The sequence below is a fragment of the Natrix helvetica genome (assembly GCF_964273705.1).
Source record: "Natrix helvetica genome assembly, chromosome: 10".
In the NCBI taxonomy this organism is placed as follows: Eukaryota; Metazoa; Chordata; class Lepidosauria; order Squamata; family Natricidae; genus Natrix; species Natrix helvetica.
This window is the reverse complement of record NC_138561.1, coordinates 21,670,033-21,686,711: the sequence shown is the minus strand read 5'-3', so window position 1 is coordinate 21,686,711 and position 16,679 is coordinate 21,670,033. Positions and strand designations below refer to the sequence as shown.

The following is a 16,679-nucleotide window of genomic DNA, read 5'->3' as shown; positions in this document are numbered from 1 at the left end:
TCATGTTTGGGGGTGTGGAAAAGGGAGAGGGTACTGAGCTGGAGGAAGGCCTTAAAGGGGCAAAGAAACCTGGCCGAGGAACAAAAAGGATCTAAATTCACAAATGGAGAAATCTGTCAGGGGGTCCTGCTGGTCACCTGCCAGATCTGGGGATGCTTAGTGGTGCTGAAATCTTGGGGTTGCTCCTCTTCAGATCCCCCATCAGTCTCCACAAATGTCAGGTTCTGGAGCGTGCTATGGACAGACTAGAGAGGGGACAAAGAGAACTATGGTTACATTATGCGAGCACAAGCCATGATTGCTGTAATGATGAGTACCAAGATCGTGTTTTGACCCTGGGAGGCATTTCTCCCCCACCCCAAAACATCTCATTTTATGGACACGCCATCTTTTGGGTATCTCCATCACTCGGTGGCAGGAACGGGACATGTCTAGTTTGATGAAAAGAAGGACTAGGGGAGACACGCTAGCATTGTTCCAATATCTCAGGGGTTGCCCCAAAGAAGAGGGAGTCAAACTATTCTCCAAGGCACCTGAGGGTAGAACAAGAAGCAATGGGTGGAAACTAATCAAGGAGAGAAGCAACTTAGAACTGAGGAGAAACTTCCTGACAGTTAGAACAATTAATCAGTGGAACAGAATTCTGGGAGTTGAAGTCCAGATATCTTCAAGTTGCCAAGGTTGAGAAACACTGGCTTAAAGCTTTAATTCTGGCTTGGAAGCTTTCACTTTGAGTCTACTTGGGAGCAAGCATTGGCTCCTAGTAGGCCAATCAGCCCTTGACAAGCAGCAGTTGGCCAATCAGCCCTTGACGAGCAGCAGCTGGCGCCGGGTGGAGACCAGAAACCGGCTCCAAGCAACTGACCAACATGTGTAAGAGCTGCTCTCTTCATTCTTGGGATTGCATTGCTTGGTGGGACCGAAGGCTGTGGATGATGGTTTTGTTTCCTGGCTCTGCCTCTTGCTCCTTGCCCTTTGGGGTGACAGTTGACTCCTCCCCCCCCCATAATTTATTTTTGGGGTGTGTTTTTTTCCCTGTGACCTGTGCAGCTTATGTAGGCTGCAGCTACGCAATACCGAGTCGTCTTCTTTTTTTCAAGAGGCAACTGGGCTTTCTGGTTTTTCTTTGAAGAGGTTTCGCTCTTCCTCCAAGAAGCTTCTTCAGTTCTTCTTTTTCTTCAGAACTGAAGAAGCTTCTTGGAGGAGGAGCGAAACCTCTTCAAGGAAAAGCCCAATTGCCTCTTGAAAAAAAAGCACCTTTGGGACACCCACGACCTGAAGGACGGAGAATCTCCATAAATACCTAGTCTTCTTGAACCTCTCTTTGGGTTTATTGTCCTTGGGATGCCAAAATGCATCCTTCTGCCCTTTCCTGGGGATTCCCCCCCCCCCCCGTTGCCCTTCCTCATCCAAGGCACCCAGGTTGCCCTTCCTCACCTGGGCTCCTGTGGACCACAGACGGCTGGAGGTTGGGTTGGTGGCAGGGGCTGGCTTGGAGTCAGGGAGCCTTCCGGAAGCAATTTGTATTTTTGCTCTGAAATCCTGTCAAGGCAAGAATCACATTTTGAGGAGGCCCAGAGCAGGCCCTCTAGAGGGATGAGGCCCACTTTTGAACCCCGGGGAATTCTGGGAGTTGAAGTCCACGTATCTGAAGAGTAGCCAAGGTTGAGAAACACTGATCTACATATGTTGTGAAGTTCGTAAGAGGTTAAAAAACACCCAATAAAGCTTAATAGTTTGGCTATATTGACTACGGGCTTGAACCTATAATTATAAAGTTTCCTGCTTGAGGAGAGGTTGGTCTAGAAGACCTCCGAGGTCCCTTCCAGCCCTCTGAGACTGGTCTAACTTCAAGGAGCAGCTGGATGACTTTGGATCAGACACGCAAGGTCTCTCCTAGCTTCTTCTGAAGATAAAATGAGTGGGAGGGGGGGGATCTGCATCGTACAACCCCTTGCCCCTCTTAGAGAGGGGTCACATACAGTAGTCCTCGACTTACAACCACAATTGAGCTCAGAGCTTCTGTAGTTAAGTGAGGCATTTGTTCAGTGAGACCTGCCCCATTTTACGACCTTTCTTGCCACAGTGAATCCCTGTGGTTGTTAAGTTAGTCACAGGGTCGTTAAGTGAATCCGGCTCCCCCTATTGACTTTGTGTGTCAGAAGGTCATGAAAGGGGGATCGCATGACCGTGGGATCGACATAAATATGAGACAGTTGCCAACCATCTGAATTTTAATCAAGTGACTGCAGGGATGCTACAACGGTCGTAAGTGTGAAAAACGGTTCATAACTCCCATTTCCAGTGACTTTGTAGCTTTGAGCAGTCACTAAATGAACGGTTGTAAGTCAAGAACTACCTTTAAAAAAACAAAATTCCAGTCAAGAACAATGCAAAGCAGAATGGCTTCCCTTTTGGGCAAATGTTGACGACAGAAGTTCAGCAGGCCCCTTTGTGCTGTTGCAGGAGTGAAGGACACCAAGACCCACAAATGGACCCCACCGAGTCTCTTGTGTTTTCCCGCCGCTTTGTACCTCAAAGTCTTTTTCTGAATCATAATTTTCCAGAGTTTGGAATGCTTGGGAATAAACCTCCAGAGCTTTTGCATGGAACACCATCTCAATGCCGATGAAATCCAAGAAGATCTTCTGTAAGGCAAAGAAGCCGCACGGCCGCAAAATGTGAGTCTTGGTTGTCTTTTTAATTCCCCAGTTTCTTTGTAAATAATGCCTGGCATATTTTCTCAACTTCACTAGGGCTGGTCTGAATAAGTCATTTGGGAAGTGGACTTTTCCTCCTGAAGTTTGGCAAGAGAAAATTGAAAACTCCAAATGCTTTCTCTATAATGGAATATACATTTGTTCTAGCTTAATGCTACTGTAATTGTGAGGTCAGAATTACAGCCTCCAAAAACCAAAAAGGAGGAAGCAAGTTGCCGAAATATATATATATATATATATATCTATCTATCTATCTATCTATCTATCTATCTATCTATCTATCTATCTATCTATCTATCTATCTATCTATCTATCTTTCTTTCTTTCTTTCTCTTTCTTTCTTTCTTTCTTTCTTTCTTTCTTTCTTTCTTTCCTTCCTTCCTTCTTTCTTTCTTTCTTTCTTTTTCTTTCTGTCTGTTTATCTATTGCTCTGTCTTCCTGTCTTTCTCTGTTTATCCATCCATCCATTCTCATTCTCTCTCTCCCTCCCTCCCTCCCTCTCTCCCTCCCTCCCTTCCCATCCCAGTGCTACATCAGATATGTATATTTATTTTCAATGTTCCCCTTTGCAAGTTCAAAGTTGCCAATGACAAGACCCGGTTTCCTGTAGCAGCTGCACTACTTTCTGTTGGTTTAAAAGAAGTGAAGCTGAATATTGAATTTTTTATTCATTTTTTCCAGCAATAGTCAAATCCAGTAATAATCCACCATTGCAGTATTTATGATTAGGTCAGTACGTTTAGGTTAATTATAGCAATATGGATTTTTCTCAGTTTTTATGTGAGACTTCCCACTGTGGTCTATCATACTGTTTTTGTTGCATTATATTATGTTACATTCTAATCCTTTGCAAAGACAATAAAAGGGAATATTTGATGTTGTATAAGCTGCCCAGAGTAATTTTGGAGTTGGGCACTCTTAATCAAGATTTCTTTTAAAAATGATAATAATTTTCAGTAAATAGGATTCCTCTAGGTCTGTTTGCTTGATGTAATTTGCAATTTTGAAATACAGCTATGATGGGTCTATTTAAAAAATTGCTCTCTCGGTTGCTCTCTTTACATTGTGCATTTTCACAAGGTTGTACCCAGCCCCACCTGAACATGCTTTCATTTGGAAAAAAATGGGATCTTAATCTCCACCAAAGGCACAAATGATTAAGAGTCTTAAAAGCTTTTCAAGCAGCACCTAAAGAGATTACCTGGATATCTTTTAACTTCTGCTTCTGGAATTCACCTACGGTCTCTTCAAGCTGTTGAGTGGTCCGGCTTGCGTCCACTGAAGCTTTGTGTGCTTGAGACTCAACCTGGACAAAAAGGGGTGGAACTTGGATGAAATGGTTGCCTGGAACCCAGGGAGATATTTATGGGGAAGGTGCATCACAACATCACCTCTTTCCCCATCAATGGTACTGAACAAGATATAAGAGGAACACATTTTCCTAGTACAGTGATGGCCAACCTTTTAGACGAGTGCCCAAAATTTGTGTGCATGCCCAAACTGAAAGGTGTGTGTGCATGGACATGAGCACATGCCCAGCAGAGACCCGAAGGACAGTTGGCCGGCGGGAGGTGGGGCATCCCAACACAAGCCACGCAGCAAGAGGTCAGATCTTTTTCTTTCGTGAGCTTCTGTTTCGTGGTCTGCAGGAAGCAGAAGCTCACAAAAGAAACATCACAGAGATCTGACCTGGGGCGATGGCGCACGTGCCAGCAGAGAGGGCTCTCCGTGCCACATCTGATTGGCACGCAAGCCATTTGTTCATCATCACGGTCCTAGTATCTCTCTAGATACGAGTAGCTAATTTGATGCAAGGAAGGATCTCAAGGCCCTTGGACCCGTCTCTTTCTGTGTTGGGTCAAAAGCTTGATCTTCCTTCTGAGGACATCCAACAGCCAGGTCTTTTGAGGGCTTCATAAAGAGCTTCCTCACACATTCTATAGGGAAGCCGTTTGTTTGGCGTGATTTCAACAGGACTACATCACTTTGAACGAGTCTGGCTTGTTCTTAGAATATTTATAAGAGTTGCCCCATCTTTATTTTGGAGTGAAAGGAACACAGTACATATTTCCAATTCTTAACATTACTGGAGTAATTTTATATGTCTGCTTTGAAACAGAAGCTTAAGCGAGTTCTGGATCAAATATCATTTTAATCCTGCTAAACTCTCTCTCACTCACTCTGTAGCTGGATTATTGCAATTATCGTAAACTGCAGTTTGATTTGAGTGTTGTCCATTAGACAAGCCATGATGGTCTGTGTCACACAGAACACAAAGCTTTATAAAGAGATGTAACTGTATTGATGACTCTCCCCACACTGTGGATTAGGAGTGGGTCAAGTCAGTCTATATAGCCTCCTTAGCTCATGAATTTACATGAACGATAGAAAGTATCAGATGGGATAAATTTCCTGGGCCCTCATACACCCTCTGGAGAAAATGTGCAGAAGACATAGGGTACTTTGTAAGAGCCCAGTTAAATTACTTTGCTTTAGCTCCTGAAAGAAAGGCAAATGTTTTTTCATGGATCAATTTGAATTTGAGACTTAGTGGTGTCCTTTGGTCAAGCTTTCTCCAACTTGGTAGCCCTCTAAAACTTTTGTTTGGAAATTATTAAAAATTCCCAAATCTAGAAGTGGCATTAATTACGGAAGAATTGCAGCATCCTGCCTTTTGGTGTGTCTCCTTATTGGAAAAGCATTTTCAAAAAGAAATAGTTGAACTTCTCTTGTGAATACACCTTTCTGGAACACTGTGTCCAGTGGAGATTTATTCTGGGGAACGGCTCTTGTGTCAAGGATCTCCATCCGTGTCTTCATTTTAACAATACTGCTGGGTCTTTGGTGGTCTTCTACAAGAAAAGAAACCCCTTACCTGTGACTGAAGATGATAGTCAAGGCAAACCACTGATCAGGAAACAGAATGTTTGAGTATCGAAACTTTTTTCACAGTAGCAATTCTGGCTTTGATGAAGTCCATCTTACCAAGGCTGGGCTAAGCCATCGCTAAAATAAATGGTTTCTCTAGAGCAAAATCATACATCATGCTTTGCAGGGTGCTGCTCCTTTCAGGTAGCTCGTAAGACTGATTCTTTCAGGAGAGAAAGGAAGACTAGATCAGAAATAGTCTAGTAGCATCATTCTAAGGTCCTTTTTGGGGGGGGGGTAACGCTGCCTTTGAACTGGTCTCTTCTGAACTAAAATGGATAACATTTCTCAAGCAAAGAGAAGTTACAGAGGGCTTGGCCATTCAGTAACTTCAACACGAGGGGGCAGCCATGTCCATGAATCTGTCACAGACTCCGTCACAGGAAGGTTTGCCCGTTGAGCTTAGGTGGAGAAACAACAGGCGGAGACATTTGTGGGATGGGGGAGGCAGAAGGAGTAGAAGGTGGGCAGATCATCCGATCAAGGATAGTATGAAGGTTGGAGCACAGCTGGGTCATTTAGACCCTGACAAAATAGTCTCCCAGATGCTCAGGTTGACTGTTTCCATCTCTTGAAGTGGGGAAACATTTGGTGAAAGGGAAGCATAACCACATTTTGAAGAAAGGAAATGAGGGGCTGTCATTGTGTGGGCATGTGGCTCCATCTGGCCGTCTACAGACTTTGTCAAAACATGGGAACGAATCCCAGAGCGAGCAGATTCAAAGCCCACGGTCGAAGCTTTCTCTGGTAATTCAGAAAGGCTGGATGCTCCCTGCATGGCCTTTTGGGAATTATGGGGCACAGGTTTTGTCCCTGAAGACCAAGCTGAGCTGTTCCTCTGTGGAGGAAGGAACCAAGAGAGATGTAGCTGAAAATTTCCTGCTCCTGAGAATATGATGGTGAAGATGGCAGAAGGATGACCATGAAGGCAGACAGGAGGTTTTAGGCAACCATGATGCGAAAGACAGAAACTCAGGGAAAGGAGACAGGAAGAGATTCTGGGTTGATTCCCTACTGCCTCCTGGGGGGAAGGAAAGGAAGGAAGGAAGGAAGGAAGGACTCCCTGGGGAAGAGCCTAATGCTTGGAGAGATTGAGGGCAGAAGAAGAAGGGGACGGCAGAGAAGGAAGGGACTGGATGGAGTCACTGAAGCAGTCGGCATGAGCTTCAATGGACTCCAGAGGATGGGAGAGGACAGGAAGGCCTGGAGGAACATTGTCCATGGGGTTGTGATGGGTCAGACACAACTTCACAACTAATAACAAAATGATGGGTGATTCATGCCACCATCTGTCTTTCTCCCCTCTCCACCGATCTCCAGGTGTCTTTCTCACCCCATATTATTATTTAATTCATGCACTTTTACTTTGTACAATACTCTAATACTCTCTCCTCCTGTTTTCCCCACAACAGGCAGGTGTTGAGTTATTGAGGGGTTGAGAGCAAGGGGCTGGCCCCAAAGTTAACCACCTGGCTTCCCTGCCCAGAGGAGAAACAGAATTCAGCACCTCCTGATTGCTAATCCAGCATCTTCACCGCTAACACCAAATTAGCTCCTACAGCTGCTCGACCTGCTCTGCTCCCCTCCAGAGGATTTTCCCAAATCCTTGTTTTTCCGAGCTGCTACCTTTAATTTTGGTCTCTCTCTGTCTCTGTCTGTCTGTCTCTCTCTGTGTCTGTCTGTTACTACTGGTATTTGGTTCTTCAATATCCTGCCTAAAATATCTGCAGGAAGAAGCATGATTAAAAAAAAGAATCTTATTTTTTTAATCTCTCAGGATTATCCTGTGGTGTCTTTCCCCAGCAAGATCTTATTCTCCTCCCCCCACCCACCCCCGTAGGTTTAATATTTCATGGAAGAAGGTGACTGCCATTCTCGCTGGCATTTTAAAGGTGTGGATGCTAAGAAGCTGTTTTGATGACAATCGCAGGCCCCAAGGAATTTGCAGGAAAATCTTAAGGTTTTTATCACTCTGAAGGTGAAGAGGGAGCATTTTGATTGGCTTTGCAGAAACAGGCGTGGAGATAGATGTTAGGAAAACAGCTAGTGTTTGGGAGGGGTTATCTTCAGTTATCTCCCTCTTTTGTGAGTGCTTATGGACCTCTTTCTGAGCCTTCTGCATACATGCAAAGGTTTCCTGGGCTCAGCCTAATAACCAGATTCCTCGGCTAAAATCTAGAACAGCAGTAAGCATCTGACTTAACTAGGATTCTGTGGCATATTTTTAATCTCTTGTTTTAGCTCTGTAGCCCTGCGATCCATAAACATGGGGTAGGGGAATTATTTAACTTACATCTGGATGTAAACTTATTTAATTTTGCATTTCAAATTAGAATGCAAATCCAAAACCTAGTTAACGTGCGGATTTAGGCTTCCTCAACGTATAGCTGTTCAGTTCAACATAATATATTGTAATGTAATGTGCGCAAGGAACGGTTGCAAAAAAAAGAGCATATATTTATGAAAATGTGGCACAAAAGCTTTCCTGCAGAGGAAATGATAGATGAAATTTGAATCGCCTGGCAACATTGCAACCAAAACAAAAACAAAAAACCAGCAGTTTGGAAAAGGTGAACCAAGGTGCACATATTATTGTGTGAAGTTTAGGAAAGATCTGGCCAATTCAGACGTGGAACAGAATTGAAAAAAAAGACATTGCTTGACAATATTTGCAAAAAAAGAGAAACTCAAACCGACAGCTTGCCCATCTGTGAGTGAGGTTTGGCACCTCTGTGCATTAAACTATGTCCCTGTGGGTTTTCTCACTCAGCTTCTCGGGGCTGCTGGTAGCAAGCTAGAGAAATTAATTGTCTATCGGCATTCCTCGTTTGAGGGATATTTCCCCCTCCCTTTGCACGTCTGTTTCCAATCCTTTCAGCTGCTTTGTGGATAGTTTTCAGAAGAAATCATTTTGCTAACACAAACCTCCCTTGGCAAAAAACAAAAAACCCTTAAATTGGGCTTCCTGGTCTGGTTGTCCTTGGGAAAATCTGAATTCAGTGATCGTGGGGTATTGGGGAGACTGGGGTACAGTTGGCCTCCGGGGTCCAATGGGGGAGTTCCACACTGGATGGGGTTGCTGGATTGATGGCAGAGACACCCCCACTTCCACACACACCCCTCTCTCTCTGCTCTCCATCCTTCCTTCCATCTTTTTGATTATCATATTGCTGTACAGGTGCATTTTTCTGTTGCTAAGCGATACAGTCATTAAGTGAGTTTTGCCCCATTTTACGACCTTTCTTGCCACAGTTGTTCAATGAATTATTGCAGTTGCTAAGTTAGCCACACGGTTGTTAAATTAATCTGATTTCTCCGTGACTTTGCAGTGGGACTCTGAAACCATCATAAATATGAATTAGCTGCCAAGCATCCGCATTTTGATCACCGGCTCTTCAGGTTTCTGCATCAGTCATAAGTGTGAAAAACAGAAATAGGCCACTTTTTTTGGGTGCTGTTGTAACTTTGGTCACTAAATGAACAGTTGTAAGTCAAGAACTACCTGTATTATTCTCCTTGTGTTCCTTTTTTTGTCTATTTTATGGTTTGTTTATTTTACTTCTGTTTACACCCCTCTCATTTTCTTCCATCATTATTCTAAGCCGCCTAGAGAGCCCCACAGTGAGATAGTTGGCAAATAAATTTAATAAATAAATCAGTGTTTCTCAACCTTGGCAGTTTGACGATGTGTGGGACTTCAACTCCCAGAATTCCCCAGCCAGCATAGCCTAGCACAGCATAGCTGGCTGGGGAATCCTGGGGGTTGAAGTCCCACACATCTTCAAAGGTTGAGAAACATTGGAATAAATAACAGTAAATACATTTGCAGAAGCCAATGGAGAATTTGACCCAATTATGTTCAGTCAAGGATACAATCATATGTTGATTGGAGGGTGACTTATGCCTGATTTTCTCCAGCTTCTCTAGCTGCTTTATTTCAGTCTTCCTGGCTTTGCTGAATGTTTTAATCTCGGTCTGTTGAAGGCAAGGAAGAAAAAATCTGTTTGGCCCCAAAGGGGTGAAAACATTTTATGTTGGCCAATGTGTAACTGAGTGGCGTCTTTACAGATGGACATGTTGGGCAAACCTGGTTTGTAAGCCCAGGCCTTGTAATTTGCTGTCTGAATTCAAGAAAAGTGGTTGAATAAAAGCAGGGTAGCAAAGGAACTGTGGTTTGGAGGGTAGGGCAAAAGTCAATGAAAAATACATATTCAGTAGAAGAGAATCTTTATAGCTCAGGGTTGAACTGTGGGGTCCTTGGTGGTCTCTGAGCTTGGCTGTTTTTGTGCAGATGTTTCATTATCCAAACTAGGGAACATTATCAGTGCTAGAAGGAGTGAGGTGTAAGGAGAGGAGGAGGACGGTGGGGTCCTTAGTGCTCTCTGAACTTGGCTGTTTTCGTGCAGAAGTTTCATGACTTGATGATGTTACCTAGTTTGGATACTGAAACATCTGCAAGAAAACAACCAAGCTCAGAGACCACCAAAGACCCCATAATCTTCCTCCTCCTCCTCTCCACAAACCTCGCTCCTAGCACTGATGAGGTTGCCTAGTTGGGTTATGAAACATCTGCAAGAAGCTCAGAGAGCATCAAAAACTCACATATTCCCTACACAGAAAACTGAACTAAGTGCTATCACCACTTCAAGTGACACCAGCAAAGAAGGTTATCTCCGCACTTTGCATCTTTGTCCTACCCATTGTCGCCCTTCAGCGTGGCACCCCCCCCTCAAAAAAAGATTGCCCACCTGCTCTGTAGGCAATTGAGGAAACCAGGAGCCCTTTTCTTGTAGCGATATAGCTGCTTAGCTTCCATCTGGCATTAATAGGCATAAATTGCGAAGCCTTCATGGAGAAAAGATTGAAAGGACGGGATTCCCTCATTATCACTTTTCCGTCCTTGGACCTTCTGATTAAGCAGAATGGGAGAAATGCCCTGAATGACACATCCAGCTCAGCTCTCTATTTGGGCCCGGGTTCTGCTGTTGTCGGCTCGGTGCAGGGTTGCTAAAAAAGGAGAGCCGAATTGCTTACCTTGGCTTGTTTGGTGAGCACTCCGTACATCTTGAAAGGCTCAACGACTTTCTGTTCCAGCCGCTCCACCTAAATGAGAAATAGTGTTGGCCACTATTCAAAGGTCACCGTCCACCAGCAGAGACCCCTGAGCAACGTCCTGCTAAAGAAATGCCTTGGTAGTTGGCTCGTGGCCTCCTGTCTGCACTGAAGCTTGCTACTTAACAGCTGCGCTCCAGATGTGTCACGTCAACTATTGGCTGGGAACTTTGGGAGTTGTGGTCAGGACAGTCTAAAGTCATATTGCTCAACCCTGGCCACTTTAAGATAGGTCGACTTCAGCTCCCCAGCCACGCTGGGGAATTCTGGGAGTTGAAATCCACAAGCCTTAAAAGTTGCCAAGGTTGGAGAGGCTTGGCCTAGTGCCATATTGCTCAACGTGGGTGGACTTCAACTCCCAGAATGCTAGAAAGGGAAGGTAGGATCACAAACCAGGGGTTAGCAGAATTATCTTATCTACACTGATCTTCCTGGTACAACAACCTTTGTACCCCAGCTTTGTAATCATCTACCCCATATCTCTCTGCTCCTTGTTGGAAACAGGATGTACCCTTTGAGTAATAGCATACAGGCAGAAATCAGTGCAGCCCTTTTAGTTATTCCCTAAAATAAATCAACATCCCTCCATCTCACATCCTAACCATGTCGGTCCATAATCTTTCCTTTCCTTCTTGTAGAGGACAAATGTTCCTTTAGAGCAGGGGTGTCCAAACGTGGGAACTTTAAGACTTGTGGACTTCAACTCCCAGGCTGGTTGGGGAATTCTGGGAGTTGAAGTCCACAAGTCTTAAAGTTCCCAAGTTTGGACACCCCTCCTTTAGAGGTTAAGACTTGTTGCTCCTGGGTGTGACGTGCATAATGCATGTTGTTGGTTTGAGCTCCGAGCTTGGCTCCAGATTGGTTGCAAACGTCGTGTCACCATTTGCGGAGACGTCATCAGTGCGCTTTTGGGTTTGCACTGACGACGTCTCCTCGAATGGGGACGCAACGTTTGCAACCAATCTGGAGCCAAGCGCGGAGCTCAAACCAACAACGTAACTCCCAACCTGAGCTGCTCATATTCAAAGACATTTCAGTACAGCAGGGATTTCTATCGCCCAATTCACCTCTGCTTGCCTGTAGTCCTGTACTTTGGCCAGATCCTCGGCGAAATTCTTCACCGTCGTCCGCAGCTCGGGATTTTCCGTGTTGGCGTAGTCGATAAGCTTTTTCACCAAAATATCGGACTTGTCCCGAAGTTTGGCAGTCTTGCGGGTATAAGCCGCCATCAGGGTGCAGAAGCTGCCGAAGTATTTCTCGGCATTGGCAATTGTGTTTTGCATGATTTGCACTTGGGTGTCTCTGGAACAGGGGAACAAGGCGTAAACTTTTTTTTTTTAGCTTGGGTTTCTCTGAAACAGGAAGCAATTTCTTTTTTAAAAATCTTCGCCATCTGTCCAACCTCTGGTAATCCTCGACTTTTGACCACAACCGAGCTGAAAAGTGATTTTTAAGTGATTTTTGTCCCATTTTACGACCTTTCTTGCCCCAGTTGTTAAGTGAATTCCTGCAGTTATTAAGTTAGTCACACAGTTGTTAAGTGAGTCTGGCTCCCCCATTGACTTTGCTTGTCAGAGGTTTGCAAAAGGGGATGACACTGCAACCATCATAAATATGAGTCAGTTGCCAAGCGTTTACATTTTGATCATGTGACTGTGGGGTTGCTGCAACTATAAGTGTGAAAAACGGCCATCAGTCACTTTCTTCAGTGCTGTTGAAACTGGTCACTAAATAAACTGTTGTACGTCAAGGACTAACTAGTTATTTATTTATTCGTTCTTTCAACTTACCGTATTTTTCAGACTATTAAGATGCACCAGTGTATAAGAAGCACCAAGATTTCAAAGAAATAAGTAAGAAAAAAAAAGTTTTTATCCTCCCAGGCACCCAGGGGCTGGGGGGAGGGGGAAAGCAAAAATGCACCCATTTTTGTGAAAAATGGGCAGAAAATGGGCTGTTTTCACAAAAACGGGGGAAATTTTGCTTTCCCCCCCAGCCCTGCTGAAGCCTGTGCAGAATGCTTCTGTGGCCTGGGCAGAGGCAAAAATGCCCCCATTTTTTGCAAAAATGGGATGCAGGGTGGCCAAAAATGACTGTATTTGGTGTATAAGACACACCAACATTTCCACACTCTTGGGGGGGGGAGGTGTGTCTTATACTCTGAAAAATACGGTATATGCTACCCAATAGCAAGATTCTCGTAGAGGTACACATTTTGTCACTTGAGACGGAGGCTTGGTGAAAACAGGGAAATGCATGAGAAATCAGACACTGGCCATAAAGTAGGAAGTCTGGGGCTACCAGGTGACCATGGTCCATCCGTGGAGAATCCCTGATCTAGAAGTAGATGCGAATGAAATCCCTTCCTCCTGCTTGTAGATCTTCCATAGATGGTTTCCTCCAGATGTGGCTTTTTCTGCTGCCCTCTGGACGGCAGCCATGAAGGCAACTCTGGGGGGGTGGGGCTGCTGTGGGACAGCTGGATTTAATTAACTACCAGGTGGATGTTTTGTTATGGAGGGAAGTGGTTTTTAGTAGCTGCAGAATTTCCAAATAGTGAACTTGGTGTATCCATAGGTCAAGACGAAAGAGCTTTGACCTTAGTAGCTACCTTCTGTCATGTGCAAGAGCCCTGGTGGCGCAGTGGTGAGAATGCGGTATTGCGGGATAATTCTGCTGACTGCCAGCAGTTTGATCCTTACCGGCTCAAAGTTAACTCAGTCTTTCATCCTTCCAGTAAAATGAGCATTCAGATTGTTGGGGGGCAATACGCTGACTCTGTAAACCGCTTAGAGAGAGTTGTAAAGCACCGTGAAGCAATATCTACCGTAAGTCGAAGTGGTATTGCTATCTTTTCTTGTGACTTGTGCACACCTACAGGCGAATTAAACCCCCAACATTTTCTTTGCAACTCACACCTTTCCCTCTGGATCTCCATTCCTCAAATCATGCACTAGTCTTGTTGGCTTCACAACTCTTCTTCTCTCCTAGTCATTATCCCAGGACAGAAGTTAAATTCTTAGCTCCTTGGGGCAGATCTCAATCACCTATTTGTCTCCATCGATACTGCCCTTTTAAGTAATGAAGGCACCATAGAGACTTCCACCAGCACTTCAGCCTCCCGCCATCGGATCTTCCTCCCTGCACAGAAAATTCTGCACCTCCAACAAGCACAAGCGACGCTTAAGTCTGTTTTGCAAGAGGGGGGAGTCTTTCTGATTAGAGGAAATCCTCCTGCCTTACCTGAAAAGAATGACATTCATGTTTGCAGGGGAACTTAGCTGGCCTTCTCGATCTTTGCAGCAGGAAACACGGTGAAGCGAAAGCTGCACCCTTGTCTTCTCAGGTGCTGCTCCTGACCTGGTTGGTATGGCGACCCCATCAACAAAGATCTCTCCAAGGGAAAGGGAGCGGTTTCCTGGTTTCCATGGATCAGAGATTCTTGGAGGCAGATAATTTACGAAGCTGGGCTTGACTGAATATTTGCACCATGTGGATCAACCCTGCTGTTGTTGGGGGGGGGGGTTGGTTCTGCTGACCAACGTGAGAATTCCATCTTGGTTCCCCTTTGTGGGCTTGGTCCCAGGTGGCCACCTGCATGGAGCAATGAGTTGTTTTCAATAAAGGAGAATATTTGTAGCTCAGGGTTGAAATGAGGGGTCCTTGGTGCTCTCTGAGCTTGGTGGTTTTCTTGCAGACATTTCATGACCCAACTAGGTAACATTATCAGTGCAATCAGTTTGCAGAGGGGGGAAGGAGGAGGAGGAGGAAGGACTGTGCGGTCCTTGGTGCTCTCTGAGCTTGGTGGTTTTCTTGCAGACATTGCAGACATGATAGCGGTGTTCCAATATCTGAAGGGCTGCCATAAAGAAGAGGGGGGGTCAACTAAAGGCAGAAACAATGGATGGAAACTAATTCAGGAGAGAAGCAACCTAGAACTAAGGAGAAACTTCCTGACAGTGAAAACAATTAACCAGTGGGACAACTTACTTCCAGAAGTTGTGAATGTTCCAACCCTGGAAGATTTTAAGAAGAGATTGGACAACCATTTCTCTGAAACGGTATAAGGCTTGAGCAGGGGGGTGGACTAGAAGACCTCCAAAGTCCTTTCCAACTCTGTTATTCTGCTATTCTGACCTGCAATTACATCGCTTTCCTAATCTGACCTGCTTTGAAGGGGGCTGATAGATGGTGACTGCTATCTTGACCTTTTTTTTGGCAACTTCCCCCCTGCCCACCCCCGACACTCCTGACCCTGGGAGCACCAGAGAGGTGCCTTATAAAGCAGGGGGCTCCAACCTTGGCAACTTTAAGCCTGGTGGACTTCAACTGCCAGAATTCCCCAGCCAGCTGGTTAGAGACCCTTTATAAAGAATCGTGTCCCCCTTAACTCCAGCAACTCTGGGGCCAGGAGAGGGCGACAGAGAGCTTTCCGTGCAGGGGTGGTGATGATTTTTGGGTGGCAAAAATTGTGGGCAAGAACTAAGGCTGGAAAGTCCCCCCCCCCCATGCAGTATTTCCTCCCCCCCCCACCCTCTAACAATAGGCCCATGTATGGCTGATTGTCAACCAGGTGTCAATCAGGGATATTTAAAAGGATTTGTAGGAGGAGAGCCGGGCAGTTGCTAGCATCTTTTCTCCAAATATTGCTTCAAGGACTTCTGTTTTTGTAGTTATCAGCAATCCAACTGAACCCGGAGGACCCTGCCCCCTCTTAATTCCCCGAATGCCATTTTAGGGCAAGGAATGTGTCCTGTTCTCCGAGGTCCAGCCATGCCCAAATCTTGGGAAATATGCGACAGTCACTCCTGACTTGTACCTTCTGACTACCAGCTGAGACTGTGCATAAGAGCAGCCGAAGGAGCAGTAAGGGAAGTTGACGGCAGCTGAGTCTAGATTGGAAGGAAGGTCTGGGCTGTTTGCATTTTATCTGCTAATCTCACTCTTGTCCACGGAGAACATGAACAGTTCCTCCTTACAAAAACAATCAAGCTGAAAACAATACCCTAATCAAGGAACTTCCAAGGAGAAAAACCCACACTCCACCCAATGTGCGCAGGGTAAGCTGCTGTAGGGAACAAAGCCCACTCTCACCAGTGCCAATGATGTTCCCTAGTTAGGTCATGAAAAGTCTGCAAGGAAGCAATCAACTTCAGAGAGCACCAAGGACCCCACAGTCTTCCTCCTCCTCCTCCTCCTCTTCCTCCATTACCACCAAGCCCACTCTCTTCTAGCACTGATGATCTTCTCTAGTTGGGTCACAAAACATCTGCAAGAAAACCACCAAGCTCAGGGAGCACCGAGGAGCCCCACAGCTCAACTCTGAGCCATAAATATCTCCTTATACCTTTGGGATTCCCTCATACTGGACTTCTTAGTTAGCTCAGTGTTCACTTGAGCACTCAATTGCCAAATTCTCTGAGGTTGGCACTCTGACAAACTGCCCCAAACGGAAGTCCTGCAATGCGGGCAATGCCTTATTGTTGTCACTGACCTGTTCAAAATAACGGCTAAGGAAACTGCCTACAGGAAACAACTTTCCTCCAGATAGATAGATAGATAGATAGATAGATAGATAGATAGATAGATAGATAGATAGATGATAGATAGATAGATAGATGATAGATAGATAGATGATAGATAGATAGATGATAGATAGATATATAGATAGATAGATAGATGATAGATAGATAGATGATAGATAGATAGATAGATAGATAGATAGATAGATAGATAGATGGATAGATGGATAGATGGATAGATGGATAGATGATAGATGGATAGATGGATAGATGGATAGATGGATAGATGGATAGATGGATAGATGGATAGATAGATAGATAGTTTGTCAAACATGCACGAGATAACAGGTATAAGTATAAATATGAACATGAACAAAGGAAGTGAGTACAAATAAAT

General features: G+C 44.9%; 1 protein-coding gene across 1 annotated transcript; it reads right to left on the bottom strand.

Moving 5' to 3' along the window:
- On the bottom strand, positions 1-14,125 carry CIBAR2 (CBY1 interacting BAR domain containing 2). Its single transcript, XM_081963109.1, has 10 exons — positions 14,004-14,125; positions 11,828-12,062; positions 10,683-10,751; positions 9,522-9,623; positions 6,379-6,486; positions 4,901-4,976; positions 3,922-4,064; positions 2,535-2,648; positions 1,438-1,542; positions 1-245 (listed from the first exon to the last, which is right to left on the bottom strand). Exons 1-10 carry the CDS (start codon positions 14,021-14,023, stop codon positions 117-119), a joined length of 1,101 nt encoding a protein of 366 aa, XP_081819235.1. The 5' UTR covers positions 14,024-14,125; the 3' UTR covers positions 1-116.
- Positions 14,126-16,679: the final 2,554 nt, after the last annotated feature.

Bases quoted from the DNA above. Each gene is read 5' to 3' on its own strand.
- CIBAR2 (XM_081963109.1), bottom strand. From the start codon at position 14,023: ATGAATGTCATTCTTTTCAG. The intron at 6,487-9,521 runs GTATCCTTGACT...CTTCCTCCACAG, and splicing joins CCTCCAATCAACATATGATT to AGGAACAGCTCAGCTTGGTC. The intron at 4,065-4,900 runs GTGAGTGAGAGA...CCTGGGTTCCAG, and splicing joins TGCAATAATCCAGCTACAGA to GCAACCATTTCATCCAAGTT.